Below are 14942 nucleotides of genomic sequence, written 5' to 3' on the forward strand. Positions count from 1 at the left end.
CGTCGCGCGTCGCGCCGCAGCCGCAGCGCGCCGAGCGCGACGGCGACGACGCTTCGGTCGTCGGTCCGGGACGAAAAGCGCAATCGCTCCAAACGAAGGATTCGTCGAGCGAACGGACGCGAACGGGCGTCGCGAACCGAGTGAATGGGTACTTTGGCGCGAAGTTTCATCGCCTCGGGCGATTGAGCGCGTCGAGACCTTGGACGGTGATGCTGTGCTCGATGTTGTTTTGCATCTTGTGCGCCGTCGGCTTGGGGGCGCCGGGATTGAAGAATGAAAAGCGCGGCGATAAGCTTTGGGTGCCGACCGATACGCCGGCGCAGGGGGATAAGAATTACGTCGATGCGAATTTTGGCTCGGAGACGCGCTTCGCGCAGGTGATTTTACGATCGACGACGAACGGGGCGAACGTGCTCACGCCGACGGGGTTGGCGGCGCTGGAGAACGTCGCGGCGCGAGTGCGGAACGCGAATATCGCGTGGGAAGGTGCGACGTATACTTATGCGCAACACTGTTACAAAATGGGGGCGACGTGCTACGAAAAGAGCGTGCTGAACGCGTTTGCGAACGCCACGGCGTACGGGTCGCAGTCGCTAATCGACGCGGCGCTGAGCGCGTCCCCGTTGACCAGCGAGAACCCCAACGATGGATCTACGGTGTTGTTGAAGAACGTCGCCGGTGGAATAACCATGACTGGTGCCGTGCCGAGCGCCTCGGCGATTTCTCTGACGTACTTGTTCAAGAATAACGACGTGCTGAGGAACGGAGATTACGTCGATGAAAAGGGCGACGCGTTTGATAGCGTCGTGCTCGATATTTTCGCCAATCCTCCGTCCGGTTTCAGCGCTTCATACGTCACCGAACGATCATTTTCCGACGAATTTGGCAGCACAATTCAAAGTGATTTGCAAAAGCTTCAAATCGCGCTGTTTTTGATTCTCGCCTACGCCGCGCTCACGCTCAGCAAATGGAACATGGGATGCGTCGGCTCTCGAGTGGGCGTCACTCTCGCGGGTATCGTCTCCATCGGCATGGCCATCGCATCTGCGTACGGCATCGGTGCTTATTGTGGTCTCTTCTTCTCGCCGTTGATGAATGTTCTGCCGTTCTTATTGCTCGGCATCGGCGTCGACGACATGTTTGTCATCGTAAACTCGTACGACAACACGGAGGCGCGCGTCGACCCGGTCGAACGCATGGGGCGGTCTTTGCGAGTCGCCGGGATGAGCATCACGGTCACATCGGCCACGGATGTCATCGCCTTTCTCATCGGTTCGTCCACGTCGTTGCCAGCGTTGAAGAACTTTTGCTTCTACGCGGCGCTCGGCATCTTCTTTGACTATCTCTACCAAATCACCTTCTTCACCGCTTTCTTGTCCATCGACGAGCGAAGAAAGAGCGAAAACAAAGCCGACTGCTTCTTTTGCTTGGACTGCCCTCCCGAGGCGTGCTGCGTGTGCTGTACGCCGAAAAAAATGCCGAAGTCATTGCTGCAAATCGCTTTGGGCGATGGTCTCGGTAAGCAACTCGGAAAGAAGCCCGTCAAAATTTTTGTCCTCGCGTTCTTCTCCGCCATCACCGTCGGCGGCATCATCGGTTCGACGAAGATGCAAGTCGATGCGGACGTGAACAATTTCATCCCAGATGGATCATACTTGAAGAACTGGTTCGCCGACACAGACGCGTACTTTACCGAGTACGGTGACGCGGTCGAGATCTACTCCAAGAGCACGCTCGATTTGACGACGGAAGATTCCATCTTGCGCGCCGCCACGGCGGCGTTTACGGCGAATCCGTACGTCATCAACGAATCCGTTCGTTCTTGGGTTGACGACTTTTACACATATCACACCACTACCAATGGCGTGACCGTGACGTCGCTCAACTATATCCCATCGCTCAAGACCTGGCTCAGCACCGCTGCTGGGTCTCAGTACAAAAACGACGTCGTGTTTGACGACGAGACGTCGCCGACGGCCATCGTCAGCACGCGAATTCACGGCAACCACATAAAGACGGACAAGTCGAACGTCAACGTGCAGGCGATGGATACGTTGCGCGCCGCGATTAACGCTGTCAGTGGTAACAACGGTCGAATTTTCGCCTTTGGTAGTCAGTGGTTGAATTACGAGCAGTACAAGTCGATCACGAGCGAAGCCATCAGGAATATTTCCATCACTCTCGCGGCGTGCTTCGTCATCATCGCCATGCTCGTCATCGAGATTAAAACCGTCGTGAGCGTGTCCTTGGCGCTGACGATGATTTTTGTCAACATCGTCGGTTACATGCACTTCTGGGGTCTCACCATCGATTCCGTGACCGTCATCATGCTCGTCATCGCTCTCGGACTCGCCGTCGATTACTCGGCGCACATCGGTCGCGCGTACTTGGAAAAGACTGGCACCCCGGACGAACGCATCGTTCGCACGCTCCAGGACATGGGTGTCGCCGTCTGGAACGGTGCGATGTCCACCTTCATGGCTGTTCTCATCCTCGGCTCCTCCGATTCGTACGTCTTCCAAACCTTTTTCAAGCAGCTCTTCCTGTGCATCGTCCTCGGCTTGATGCACGGCTTGATCTTCCTTCCGGTGGTGCTCTCCATGTTGCGTCCCGCCGCGTACGCCGAGGCCACGTGACCGAGCTCACCGAAATAATCTTATTCTTTCGCATGCTTTCGTGCAATTTGTTCCGTTATCTCCGTGTAAAATCACTCCGACATATAGAACGACCTCACCACTCGCGCTCGCTCGACGACCGACCGACCGACCGACCGACCGACCGACCGCGTCACTTCGCGCCCCACGGCGTCGGCTTCGTCGCCGGCGCGCGCGATGCGCACGGCTTCGTCGACTTCGTCGGCGTCGCGCCGCGCGTCCCTGTCTCTCTCGCGCGCGTCGTCGGCGACGGTTCGCGCGGCGAACCGACGTTGCGATCGTCATAACGGTGTCGTTCGTTCGCTCGAACGCGCGCGCGGAAGCGCGCACGCGACGCGCGCGACGCCGCGATCGGGCGATCGGGCGACGTTTACGGATGCGTACGCGGTGGACGCGAGCTTCGGTGGCTCGCTGGACGCGTCGTCGGATCGATGGGACGGAACGGCGCTGTCGTGGAGCTCTGAGATGGATTACGACGAGGAGTTCGGCGCGCCGTGGTGGACGCCCGAACGCGTCGCGCGCGTGGGACGAACGATAGAAAGCGCGGTGAATGACACGATGCGAGAGTGGCCGGACGAAGGGTTGACGGTCGAGAGATTGGTGGAGACGCTCGTGTCGAGAGGGGCGCTTCGCGCGGATGAGCGCGCGGCGCTCAGGCAGCGCGCGAAACGCGTCGGCGAGGATTGGACGCGGTATGCGCAAGCCGAGGATCGCGCGGTCTTAAAGCTACGAAGGAAGTTGGTAAAGGGCGAGGACATTCGCGCGAATGCGTTGAAGCTGCCGAAAATCGACTCGACGTCGATAAAAGATTGGACCAAGTCGGATTGGGAACGCTTCTTCAAGGTGGTTTTGGCGTCCGTCATCGGCGGTGCCGCGTTATTTGCGAGCGGAGGGACCGCGACACCGGCGCTAGTGGCGGCAATGCACGGACTCGGGCTCGGTGCTGAAGCGTTTTCAGCGTTCGGTGGTTTGCAATGTATGCTCGGCGTCACCGGCGCGTCGCTGTGCGCGCAAAAGATGGCGAATCGCACCAAGACTGAGCTTGAAAACTTCGACCTCATACCGCTTCGCGGCGCGCATAAATCGTATGCCATGCATATATTCGTTCCTGGGTTTACGCGCGACGACCATGACTTATTAGGCGCTTGGGGTGCGACGAACAACCAATACGTCTCCGTCGTGCCGGAATCCCGTTCCGTCGTCCCCGACCTGGGCATCGAGTTCACGAGTGGCGCAGATGGATCGATCATCGTACAGGCGAAAGACGATTCAATCGCCAAGCGTCATGGTGTTGTTTCTGGAAGCACTCTGCTGTCTTATCGATCGGTTAAAAAACCTGGCGAGCCGAGTGTCGTGCTCTCCGAACTCGTCGACATGCCGACGTCTGACGAATTGTCGCGAGTGCCGCGCCCAATCGAGATTCGACTGCAGCTCCCCGATCGCGATGATGAGCTGAAGAAAGAAATGAGCGAGCTCGCGAACGAAATCAAGTCTCAAGTCGGTAATCATAGCAAGGAAGAACACTTGCCGACCGCTGAAGCGGCTATTCGACCCGAGCAACGGCGCTGGGGCAATCGCACGGGCGAGCAACTCGTGTTGAATTGGGAGCCGTCTACACTCAATGAACTCGGCGCGTGCATGACATCCTGGAACGAGACGTGCACCGTCAACTTTTACTTAACGCCCGCAGCGTTGGCTAAGACTGCGCTCGGAGGGATCGCTGACGCTATCGCTTGGCCGGCGACGCTTCTCTCGAGCGCGGGTTTCATCGACGATCCTTGGGCTTTGGTCAAACTGCGCGGAAAAATCGCGGGCGAAGAACTCGCGCAGAGCTTGTTAGATGGCCAGCATGGTCATCGACCGGTGACGTTCGTCGCGTACAGCGCCGGTGCTTACGTCGTTCAGAGCTGCTTGCAAAAGTTGTACGAAGCCGGCGACAGAGGCAAGAACATCGTCGACCGCGCAATCTTCATCTCGGCGCCGATTTCTACGTCCAAGGACGTTTGGCAGCCGATGCGTGAGGTCGTCTCCGGTCGTCTCGTTAACGTCCACTGCCACACGGATTGGATTTTGCTTCTCATGTGGCGCTTCAACATGCTCGATCCCATGACCAGACTCGCGGGCTTGTCCATCGTCAAGCGCGTGCCGAGCGTGGAAAACTACAACATTAAAAATCTCCGTCACGCGCATCTCCCCGACGAAATCTCGCGCGTGCTCGAGGAAATCGACCTTCAAGAGTAAATATTCCTGTAATTCCTGTAATAACGATGCACTGACCCTCGCCGCCGCGCGTTTCGCTTTGCCTCGAGTCGGCGTCCGCGGCGAGCCCACACTTCGTGCGGCGTCCCCACACTTCGTGCCGTCGCGCCATGCCGCGAATCGTCGGGCTCGGCGACCCCGTGACTGATGTGGTGTATCACGCATCTCGCGACGCGATCGTCGCGCTGTTGCGCGACGCGCACGACGCACACGACGCGGATGAAGTTGAAATCGGCGGCTGCGTCCCAGTGTCCGCGCGCGAGCTGCGCGCGCTCGTGCGCGCGATTCCCGAGCGCGACGCCGTCGTGAGCCCCGGCGGAAGCGCGGCGAACGTTCTCAAAGGCATCGCACAGTGCGCGGCCGACGATGCGAGCTCGACGACGTCGTGCGTGTTCGTAGGGACCGTGGACGGGCGGGACGACGTCGGCGCGGCGTACGGGGACGCGCTGCGACGCGCGAGAGTTGAATCGGCGCTCATGGCGTACGAAGGCGATGATGCGAGCGATGCAGAGGGAGAAAATGGAATAATTGGAAGCGCGCGATGCGTGTGCTTGGTGGACGATCGAGGGCAGAGAACGATGCGGACGTATTTGGGGGCGTCGGCGAAGACGCGAGCGGACGATTTGCCGAGCGAGGCGTTGCGCTCGGCGGATGTGTTGCACGCGGAGGGGTACGCGCTGTATAAACCGGATGTTTTAGCGCGCGCGTGCGCGCTGGCCAAGGAAAACGGCGCGCTCGTGAGCTTAGATTTGGCGTCGTTTGAGGTTGTGAGGCACTGTCGAGACGCGCTGCGCGAGACGCTCGAGTCGGGCGTCGTCGACGTGATATTTTGCAACGAAGACGAGGCGCGCGAACTCGTGCGTGGAATCGACGACGACGGCTGCGCGCGCGCGCAGGAGTCGCATCCGCAGTTGAACGGGCGCGACGTCGAGCGACCGAGCGAGGAAACCGAGTTGGCGGCTTTGGCGTATTTATTGCGTTACGTCAAACTGGCCGTGTGTTCTCGCGGCAAGCGCGGGTGCGTCGCGATGAACGCTGAAGGCGAGCGAAGCGAATCTCGCGCCGAAGGCGTGGAAGCGATCGACACCACGGGCGCGGGAGACACGTTCACGAGCGGGTTCTTGCACGCCTATCTCGCCGGTGGATCGTTGCGACAGTGCGGCGACGCCGGTTGCGCCGCGGGGGCAGAGGTCGTTCAAGTTCGCGGCGCGGAGATGGACGACGATCGCTGGCGTCGCGTGCGCGAAAAGATTGCGATAATTTTAGGCAAGGAGCGCTCACCGAGCGCGACGATGTAGCGTTAGCGATAAAAATCTGGTTGTCGTGTTGTTATTGATTCATCATCACGAAATTCGGCCCCAAAGTACTTCACGCGTTCTCTCGTTCAGATCGCGAAGGTGCCGACGGGTTCTCGTTGTCGATATTTGCGCGCTCGAAGGTGCCTCTGGTAGCACGCCGTGCACACGGTGTGTTCGCCAGACTTGCGCCACTGCGATGATTGCTTCGTGCGGTCGCACGACGGACAGTGCCGCGGCGGCGCGGAGCTCGGCTTTTGCGCCTTTTTCCCGCCGTTTTTGTGCGGCGGCATGCGCTTGCGAGGCGCGCCGGCGGCGTTCAAATCCGGGTGATTCGCGCGGTCGCTGAAACACTGGTGACACGTCCACACGGGTTCGCCCTCGGGCCCGGTTTCTTTCGATCGGTACCATCGCACGTCGGGCTCGGTGCGCTTCGCCTTTCGGCAATCCGCGCACGTTCGTTCGTCGCGCAGTTTCCGCATGCGATTCTTCGTTCGGTGATAGCACTTGTGGCAGCACTTCCCCCCCGCCGCCGCGTCCTCCGACGGGTCGCTCACCAACAGCATCCCGTTCGCGGAATTCCCGCACTTTTCGCACCGCGTCAGCGCGCCCTCGTTCTTTCTCCGCTCCTTCCGCGCGCGCTCGTAGCACTTCGCGCACCGCGTCCCGAGCGCGCCGCCCTCGCGCCCCGTCGCCGCGGTCCCCCGCGCGGGATCGTCCGCCGCCACGCGCACCCACTCCCCCCTGCACTTCGTCTCCCCGCACTCCACGCACGCCCGCACGACGCCGTCGACGACGTGCTCCGTCGTCGCGTTCCTCTTTCTCCGCTCTCTCTGAAAGCACGCCTTGCACCGAAACCGCGTCGCGTCGCCCCCCCCGTCATCCATCCTTCGCCATCTCGACGTCTTCTCCGCCCCGCACGTCTCGCACGCCCGCCCATCCGTCGCCGGTGGTGCGCGCTTCTCCGTCCTCTGCCCCGGCGTCCCTCGCGCGCCCTCCGCGGTCGCCGCCGGTCGTTTCCGCGGCGTCCCGGTCGCGCGTCCCGGTCGCGCGTCGAGCGACCCGAGTCTCGCCGTCGTCTCGCGCGTCGTCGCCTGCACGCGCGCGCGATCGTCGCTCGGCGCGCGCACCGAAGCGACGAGCGAGCGCTCGCGCGTCGCGCGGCGCGACATCGTTGTCGACGGATCGCGCGCCGGGGCGTCGAGAGTCGCGCGCGTCCGTGTGTGGATCGCGCAACGGTCGAATGCGATCGATGGATGCGATCGATGCGATCGATCGATCGATCGACGCGAGGCGACGGCGCGATGCGGATGATTCGGACGCGCGAATCCCATCGTTCGCGCGCGCGCGCGTTCGCGCGTTCGCGCGTTCGCGCATTCGCGCGCATGCACTCGCATTCATCCGAGGGGGACGACGACGGACGACTGTGTCGTTGTATCATCGGGTACGAAGCCCTTGGTATATGACCCAGTGCGTCGTATACGGTCACGGTTTTCGCTATGTATCGAAAATCAGGGTTACGAAGCCCTCGGTATGTGACCCAGTGCGTCGTATACGGGCACGAATATCGCTGTGTATACGGACACGAAAATCAGGGTTTAGGGTTTAGAAGATGCCGCCGACGCGCGACCGCGGCGACGCCGACCGTCGCGCGCATCGCGACGCGCGACGCGCGACGATCGCGCCGTCGCGCGACGCGCGATGGCGCGGGCGTCGACGCGCGACGCGCGCGACGCGCGCGACGCGCGACGGCGCGACGGCGCGGTGCGTCGACGCGGGAGACGCGCGGTGACGGCGATGACGACGCTCGCGATGATGACGCTCGCGGTGACGCGCGCGCGCGCGGACGGCGCGACGACGACGACGACGACGACGACGACGGATCGCGCGAGTCGCGAGAGCGCGATGGGCGACGCGGGAGGGCCGAGGGATGGGATTCCGCACCCGGCGGCGGCGGCGGCGCGCGAACGCGAACGCGAACGCGAGGACGAGGACGCGGCGCGGACGACGGGCGCGAAAACATCGCGAGTGGACGACGAACGGAAAAAGTACGTCGATGATTTGCTCGAGGAGGAGTCGGTGGACGATCGAAGGCGGGCGCGGTCGGCGAGCGCGTCGAGGGCGTCGAGGGCGCGAGCGAGACGCGCGGCGGCGGAGTGGATCGAGGCGTACGTCGAGGGCACGGCGACGAGAGACGCGAGCGGGTGGGACGACGGCGAGGCGTGGTTCGCGCTCGGGCACGCGCGCAGGTACGGGTTGATCGAGGGACGGGAGATGGACGAGGGGGGGGCGATGGAGTGCTTGCGGCGCGCGGCGGAGCTGGGGGACGCGGCGGCGCACGACGAGTTGGGGTTCACGTACGCGAGTGGATGGGACGGCACGCCGCGCGATGGCGCGAAGAGCGTGCTGCACTATTACTTCGCCGCGAACGCGGGGAGCGTGCGAGCGATGATGGCGCTGGGGTATCGACACAAGCACGGCATCGACGTTCCCGAGTCGTGCGAGACGGCGGTGTTGTACTATCACGAGGCGGCGAAAATCGTCGTGGAAGAGGCGGCCAAACGCACGCCGGGGGTGCTGCCGTTTCAGATTGAAAAACACCGTCTCAGCGCGGAGATGAGCGGGAGTAATCTCGCGGCGAGGCGCGAGCGGGATTTGGTGCAGTATTATCGTTACAGCGCCGACATGGGCAACGTGGACGCGCAGGTGACGATGGGTCGGTTGTACTCGCTCGGCGCCCGCGGGTTGCGCAAAGACGTCGGCGCCGCGCGTAAATACTTGACGGACGCCGCGAACGCGGGAGACGCGACGGCGATGGCAAATTTAGGAAACATGTACGCCAACGGGTTCGGCGTCGACGTCGACAACGCCACGGCGTTGCACTGGTTTCGCAAGGCGGCGAAGAAAGGCAACGCCATGGGGCGGTACGGGCTCGGGTACATGACGCTCGCCGGTCACGGCGTGGCTCAAGATCACGCGTTGGCGGTGCAGTACCTGAACCAAGCCGCTGAGCAAGGGCTTTCCGACGCGCGATACTTTCTCGGCGTCTTGCACTTGCGAGGCATCGGCGTCAAGCAAGATTTCACAAAGGCGTATCATCACTTCAACATCGCTTCGCACGTCGGGCACGAGGTTGCGACGTATAATTTGGCGATGATGCAGTTGAACGGCATGGGGTTTCCGTCGTCGTGCGCGTCCGCGAGCGCGTTACTGAAACAACTCGCCGAACGAGGACACTGGGCGACGCCGATGGAGCACGCGTACGCGGCGTACATGCGTCGTGACTACCGCGGCGCGCTCTTGCGTTACATGAAAATGGCAGAGATGGGAATCGAGATCGCTCAAGCCAACGCCGCGTTCTTGCTCGAACAAAGACTCGGTGACGAAGGTCGATTCCGCGAGGACACTCAGGTGAACCCAGAGGCGCCGAGCACGGCGACGCGCGCGCTCCACTACCATCGACTCGCGGCGACGCAAGGTAACGTCAAGTCGCTTCTTCGCATCGGTGACGCGTATTACTGCGGCAAAGGCGCGAACGTCTCGCTCACGAAATCTATCGCCGCCTATCGCCAAGCGAGCGAACAGAGAAATCCGCACGCGATGTTCAATCTCGCGCACATGCACGAGCACGGCATCGGCATGCAAAAAGACTTGCACCTCGCCAAGCGTTACTACGACATGATCCTCAACAACGCCCCAGACGCCACCATCATCGTGCACCTGGCCCTCAAAAAGCTCGTGCTCCATCAGTGGATCATCGACAACAAGGACACCATCTTGCGCGTCGCCAAAGAAATCCACGCGAGTCCGACGGCGCAATTCGTCGACTTCGTCGTCGTCGTCGGCGCCGCGGCGTTGCTTTGTTTCGTCCTTCTCCTTCGCGTCGGACTCGCTCGCGGGTGAAAACGACCGTCGCTCGCTTTGTAAACCATTCGTACGACTAGCCATTCCGCCTTCGCCTCGCCTTCGCCTTCGCCTTCGCCGTTCGCGCCGTCCCCACACCGAGTCGCGACCGATCGCGCGCGCGCTCGTCCGCGGCCGATCGTTCGATGTCCGCGCTCTTCGACTTCAAGTCCTTCCTCACCACGCTCCTGCTCTTCATCTGCGCGTGCACGTACGTCAAACTTCGCGCGCCCGGGTTGTTGGATTCTCACCGCACCGGGTTTCGAGGTGTTTTCTGGAAAGCCGCGCGCGTGGGCGAGCGTCTATCGCCGTGGGTCAGCGTCGCGTGCGCGTACATGTCAGTGCAAACGCTGTTCGGGTGGTAGTCGTCGAGAGAGGCGGCGCTGAGGCACGCGGGACGGTTGAGCGGGGACGAGCGGGACGGACGAGCGCGCGCGGAACGACGCGCGGCGAGGCGAAGGACGATGAGCGCCAAGGCGAGCTTGATGAAGACGCTCAAGGCGGCGAACGAGGCGTTGAAAGCCGGGGACGCCGCGAGCGCGCGAGGTTTGGCGAAGGAGGCGATCGAGGCGGACGGGGACGCGTACGAAGCGTGGGTCATGGATGGAAAGGCGGCGAACGCGCTCGGGGCGCTCGATGACGCGGTGAAATCGTACGAGCGTGCGATTGAGATCAGAAGCGAGCATCCAGCGGCGTATCAAGGGTTGAATGAGACGTTCGCGGCGAAAGGTGATGTCGTGGGGCGGTTGCGCGCGTTGCGAGCGCTCGTCGACGCGCATCGAGCGAGCGGGAAGGTGGACAAACTCGTCGAGTTTTTGAAACAAGCGTGCGCGTGCGCGTGGGAAAACGCGCAATGGTCGCGCGTGATTGAGTTCTGCGGTGAGATGGGCGAGTTTCGCACGGGAGAGGTGGACGAAGTGACGCGCGTTGAGTCGGTCAAACGCGCGTGCGACGGCGCGTTGGCTTTGCGCGACGCGCGCGCCGCCGAGGCGGGAGAGGCGGCGGTGCAAATGCTTCGTTCGAAGACTATTGCGAGTAAGGCTGAAGAAGAAGCTGTGCGCAAGTTGGGTGCGCGAGCGTCGCACGCCGTGGACGACGAAGACTTGGCGACGACCCTGCGAGCTTGGCTGAGCGAAGACGTCGCCAACGCGTCGTACGATTCACGGACGCACGCCGCGGAATTGGATCGACTCGACGCCCGTCTGGCTGCTGCGCTTTCGGGATCGGTCGACTGCGACTTCGATGTCAGAGCGTGCGCACGTGAGGCGCTGACTGAGGCTACTGTACTCATCGATCGATGGGGCGAAGTCGTCATTGATCTCGTCGAGCCGCTGTGCGTGGAAATCGTCGCCGCGCTCGAACTCGGTTTAGATTGCGAAGAAGAGGGATGGGATGATAACGAGGTCGAGGATGAAGATGAGGCGAAAGTCATACGTTTGCTCGAGCGCGTGCTCGCTTTACGGGCGAACACGATCGCGTCAGGCTGGCTCGCGCTCAGGGACTCGCGTCGAAGCGGCGCATTTACGCATTCATGCCGTCCCGCGACTCCTCCTCGAGAAGACGCCAGAGGTTTGCTGACGCCGGAGCTTCGGGACGAAATTGTAACCACGCTCAATCGCGATGACGAGTCGAAAGTGAGCCATGCGTCCGCCGCAATCGGCTGGCTTGCGTTGGCGGAGTCCATGCTCGTCGGCGGCGAGCGTGCGGACGTGCACGCGCTTCAGGCCGCGACCACGGCGATGAAAATCATGCGCGAAGACATCACAACAGATGCATTACCGAAAATGTCCCGACGGGTTTTGATGGTGCACGCTGAGGCTATGCTTCGCGTAGGGATGTTTCAAGAGGCGAGGGCTGCGTTTGTCGTGCTTGAAGGTCCGCGAGCGGCGCGAGGATTGGCGACGTACGCGTTCAACGCGCACCCTCCCGATTACGAGCGCGCTTTGCAGTTACTCTCCGACGCCGCCGAGACTTACCCTAACGTGCGACGCGTGGGCGTTGAGCTCGGATGGCTCATGACCATTGCTGGATCTTCAGAGCGTCGAGCCGAGGGGTTGGAGACGCTCGAGCGAGCGTGCGGCGTAAAGTCAGGTGAGCCGTTGTCGACGACGACGCCCGCTGATGCAAGTGCGCGACTCGGAATCGCTAGATGGCGCGCTCAAGTCTCAGCGGCGAAGGGGCCAGGGAGCGCGCACGAGGCGTTACTCATCGGCGCCGCGGGCGATTCGGCGCATCGCGCGGCGGCTTTCGCGCATCTCGGTCTTTCGTGCGGTGCAAGCGGCGATGACGCGCGCGCGCAAAAGTGTCACGCGCGTGCGCTGGCACTCGACGCTGCGGACCCGACATCTGGGCCTGTGGCGTTTACGAACGCGTTGGACGCGAACGACGACGCCAAGGCGACGTCCATTTGCCGCGCTGCGCTCGCCGTGGATTCGCGGTGCTCCTGGGCGGCGAACAGACTCGCGCCAATGTGCGCTCGTATCGGTGATCACAGCGGTGCCATTGGCGCCTTACAAGTAGTCTTGCGTGTTTCTCCTCGAAACGCCAGCGCCTGGGAAGCTTTAGGTGCGTCGTACAACAGTCTCGGTAGGCATTCCGCCGCGCTCAAAGCATTCGAGCGAGCGATGGAGTTGAGCGATGAAGCGGGCGAGGGAGTTCGCTCATACGCGGCTTCGCAAACAGGACACATTTATTTGGCGCTAGGATCCTCCGCAGACGCTATTGAGGCTTACGACAAAGCACTAAGCGATGGCGTCGATCATTTAGCCGCCTTGTTTGGTTCGGCGAGCGCTCACTCGTATTACGCCAAAGGCGCGTTGCGCTGGGGCGCTCCGGGACGCGCCGCGGTATCACTAAAAGCCGCAACAAAAGCAGGGAAACGCGCGGTAGAAATCATGGGCGACGGCGCCACCGCAACGGTTTGGAAGTTGCTAGGGGACATTCATCACCTCGCAGCGCAAGTCAATGATCCAGCGCTCGGGAAGGACTTCACATCCATGCTTGCCGCGCGAACGACCGAAGCTCGCAGCGCGGTCGAGGCGTACGGAAAGGCATTGAACCTAAAACCCGACCGTCCCGGTCGATGGCGTGACGTCGTTGCTGCGCTGCGATTGCAAACCGAGATTCACAAACTTTCAGGCGACGTCGCAGCTGCGGAGGCGAGCGCGGCAAAGGCGTGGGAACGCGCCGCGGGCTACCTTCGAGTCGCCCCAGGCGACCCGTTCGCCTGGTTCGCCGCGGCAGCGATCGATGATCCTGCCGTAATTTCAGACGCTGTGCGCACTGAGCGAAAAATCACCGCTTTATCTCGCGCCGTCGCACTCAATCCCACGTTTGCTCAAGCGTGGTGCGCGCTGGGCCGTTTGTATCTATCATCGGGCGACGTCGGCGAGGCGACTTTATCGCTTGACAGCGCGCGTATCGCCGACCCAAGCAGTGGTGATGCGTGGACAGCGACTGCAGCTTTGCACATAGCCACTGGTAAATTAGCTGAAGGACGCGGCGCGTTCCGTATGGCGGCGGCGCTTGGCGCCGGCGCGGAGGCAGATTTGGGATGTGCGCTCACGGCGTGCGCTTCTGGGTTGACTTATGCCAAAGATGCTTACGCGGCTGCTCGTCGGGCGAGTGAAAGTTTACCCGTTGATTCTACAGCGGCGATCGCACTCGCCCTTTGCGCCGAATGCCGAGGGTTGTTTGAGGAAGCCGAAGATGCAGCGGCGCACGCAGTGGCGTCGCTCGAAAACGTCCCTGCGCTGGGCGGCGATCCAAACGTCATACGAACCGTCGCAGAAGAATGCCGCGCTCGAGTGTCGCAAAGACGGTTGGACGATTCCGACTCAACCGCATCCACGAGTGTTGATGGAGACTTTGAGAACACGCTTGAACGCGCCAAACTTTTGGTGCATGCGCGACCCGGAGATTTGAAGATGCAGGACGCTTTGACGCGCGTGGCGTCGTGCGCCCCAGATCACCAAACAGTCGTTTCGGCCCTCTCTGCATGCCCACCATCTTCACCAAACGGTGACTATCGCGTTCAATCTTCGCTCGCGCGCGCTGCGGCGGCGTGCGCCTTGAACGCGTCGACCGTTGTCGGCGACGCCGAGGGCTCGGCTCGAGCCAATCGATTCGTTGCGCGCGCGACGATGCTCGATCCATCCTCTACAGAGTCCCTCGAACTGCTCAACATCGTTCTCGATCGACGTAAGGGCATCGTTCGAGAAGCCACGCAATCGGAAGCACACGAGCTCCACGCCGCGCTCAAGTCTGCCTTGACGCAGAGCGCCGCCGGCGATTCAGCCTCCGCCGAAGCCGCCGCGCGCGCCGTCGTCAATCGCGAGCCCATCACCGACGCCGCGCAAGCCGCCGCTCGTCTCATCCTCGCTTCGTTTCTCATCGAACGCTCTCGACGCGACGGCGACGCCAAACCGGCGAAGGAGGCGATCAAGGTATTGGCGAAGATTCCATCCGAAGCCGGCGCTCGAGTCGCCGATCTCGCGGCGGCGCTGGCCGACGCCGTGTCGGGATGATGCTGCGTCACCGTCGCACTTCCGCGCGCGCGTTCGTCAGATGTCGAGAACGACGCACGTATGTCTCGCGCTCTCACCGCTCGCGGTGCGATCGCACGGTCGACACCGCGTGCCGACGGTGCATACCGCGCGCTCGCGCGTCGGGACGCCGCGGCTTTGGCTTCGGGACGCGCGACGTCTCGCCTCGCTCGCATCGCGCGATGAAGACGACGTCGTTCTCATTGAGTCACAGAACGTGAATGATGAACGTGACGAGAGCGCCGCGCGCGTCGCGGCGACGCCGGTACCGCCGCGGTGGGATGTCG

The 14942-nt window shown here is 62.2% G+C and overlaps 7 protein-coding genes across 7 annotated transcripts; 6 read left to right on the forward strand and 1 right to left on the reverse strand.

Moving 5' to 3' along the window:
- Window positions 1-209: 209 nt before the first annotated feature.
- On the forward strand, window positions 210-2727 carry OSTLU_27841 (RND family transporter: Niemann-Pick type C1 disease protein-like protein; the record flags this gene model as incomplete). Its single annotated transcript, XM_001421577.1, has 1 exon — window positions 210-2727. One exon carries the CDS (start codon window positions 210-212, stop codon window positions 2634-2636), a length of 2427 nt encoding a protein of 808 aa, XP_001421614.1. The 3' UTR covers window positions 2637-2727.
- Window positions 2728-3212: 485 nt separating this feature from the next.
- On the forward strand, window positions 3213-4895 carry OSTLU_18363 (predicted protein; the record flags this gene model as incomplete). The annotated part of the gene is made up of 1 exon (XM_001421578.1): window positions 3213-4895. One exon carries the CDS (start codon window positions 3213-3215, stop codon window positions 4893-4895), a length of 1683 nt encoding a protein of 560 aa, XP_001421615.1.
- Window positions 4896-5389: 494 nt separating this feature from the next.
- OSTLU_18364 (predicted protein) lies at window positions 5390-6211 on the forward strand (the record flags this gene model as incomplete). Its single annotated transcript, XM_001421579.1, has 1 exon — window positions 5390-6211. The coding sequence occupies one exon, from the start codon at window positions 5390-5392 to the stop codon at window positions 6209-6211; it is 822 nt and encodes a 273-aa protein (XP_001421616.1).
- Window positions 6212-6274: 63 nt separating this feature from the next.
- Window positions 6275-7428, reverse strand: OSTLU_27844 (predicted protein). Its single transcript, XM_001421727.1, has one exon. It carries the CDS (start codon window positions 7378-7380, stop codon window positions 6298-6300), a length of 1083 nt encoding a protein of 360 aa, XP_001421764.1. The 5' UTR covers window positions 7381-7428; the 3' UTR covers window positions 6275-6297.
- A 1072-nt stretch (window positions 7429-8500) lies between these two features.
- On the forward strand, window positions 8501-10111 carry OSTLU_27845 (predicted protein; the record flags this gene model as incomplete). The annotated part of the gene is made up of 1 exon (XM_001421580.1): window positions 8501-10111. The coding sequence occupies one exon, from the start codon at window positions 8501-8503 to the stop codon at window positions 10109-10111; it is 1611 nt and encodes a 536-aa protein (XP_001421617.1).
- Window positions 10112-10257: 146 nt separating this feature from the next.
- On the forward strand, window positions 10258-10476 carry OSTLU_40704 (predicted protein; the record flags this gene model as incomplete). Its single annotated transcript, XM_001421581.1, has 1 exon — window positions 10258-10476. The coding sequence occupies one exon, from the start codon at window positions 10258-10260 to the stop codon at window positions 10474-10476; it is 219 nt and encodes a 72-aa protein (XP_001421618.1).
- Window positions 10477-10575: 99 nt separating this feature from the next.
- On the forward strand, window positions 10576-14637 carry OSTLU_27846 (predicted protein; the record flags this gene model as incomplete). The annotated part of the gene is made up of 1 exon (XM_001421582.1): window positions 10576-14637. One exon carries the CDS (start codon window positions 10576-10578, stop codon window positions 14635-14637), a length of 4062 nt encoding a protein of 1353 aa, XP_001421619.1.
- Window positions 14638-14942: the final 305 nt, after the last annotated feature.

The sequence above is a fragment of the Ostreococcus lucimarinus genome, chromosome 15 (assembly GCF_000092065.1).
Source record: "Ostreococcus lucimarinus CCE9901 chromosome 15, complete sequence".
NCBI lineage: Eukaryota > Viridiplantae > Chlorophyta > Mamiellophyceae > Mamiellales > Bathycoccaceae > Ostreococcus > Ostreococcus sp. 'lucimarinus'.

Bases quoted from the DNA above. Each gene is read 5' to 3' on its own strand.
- OSTLU_27844 (XM_001421727.1), bottom strand. From the start codon at position 7,380: ATGTCGCGCCGCGCGACGCGCGAGCGCTCGCTCGTCGCTTCGGTGCGC.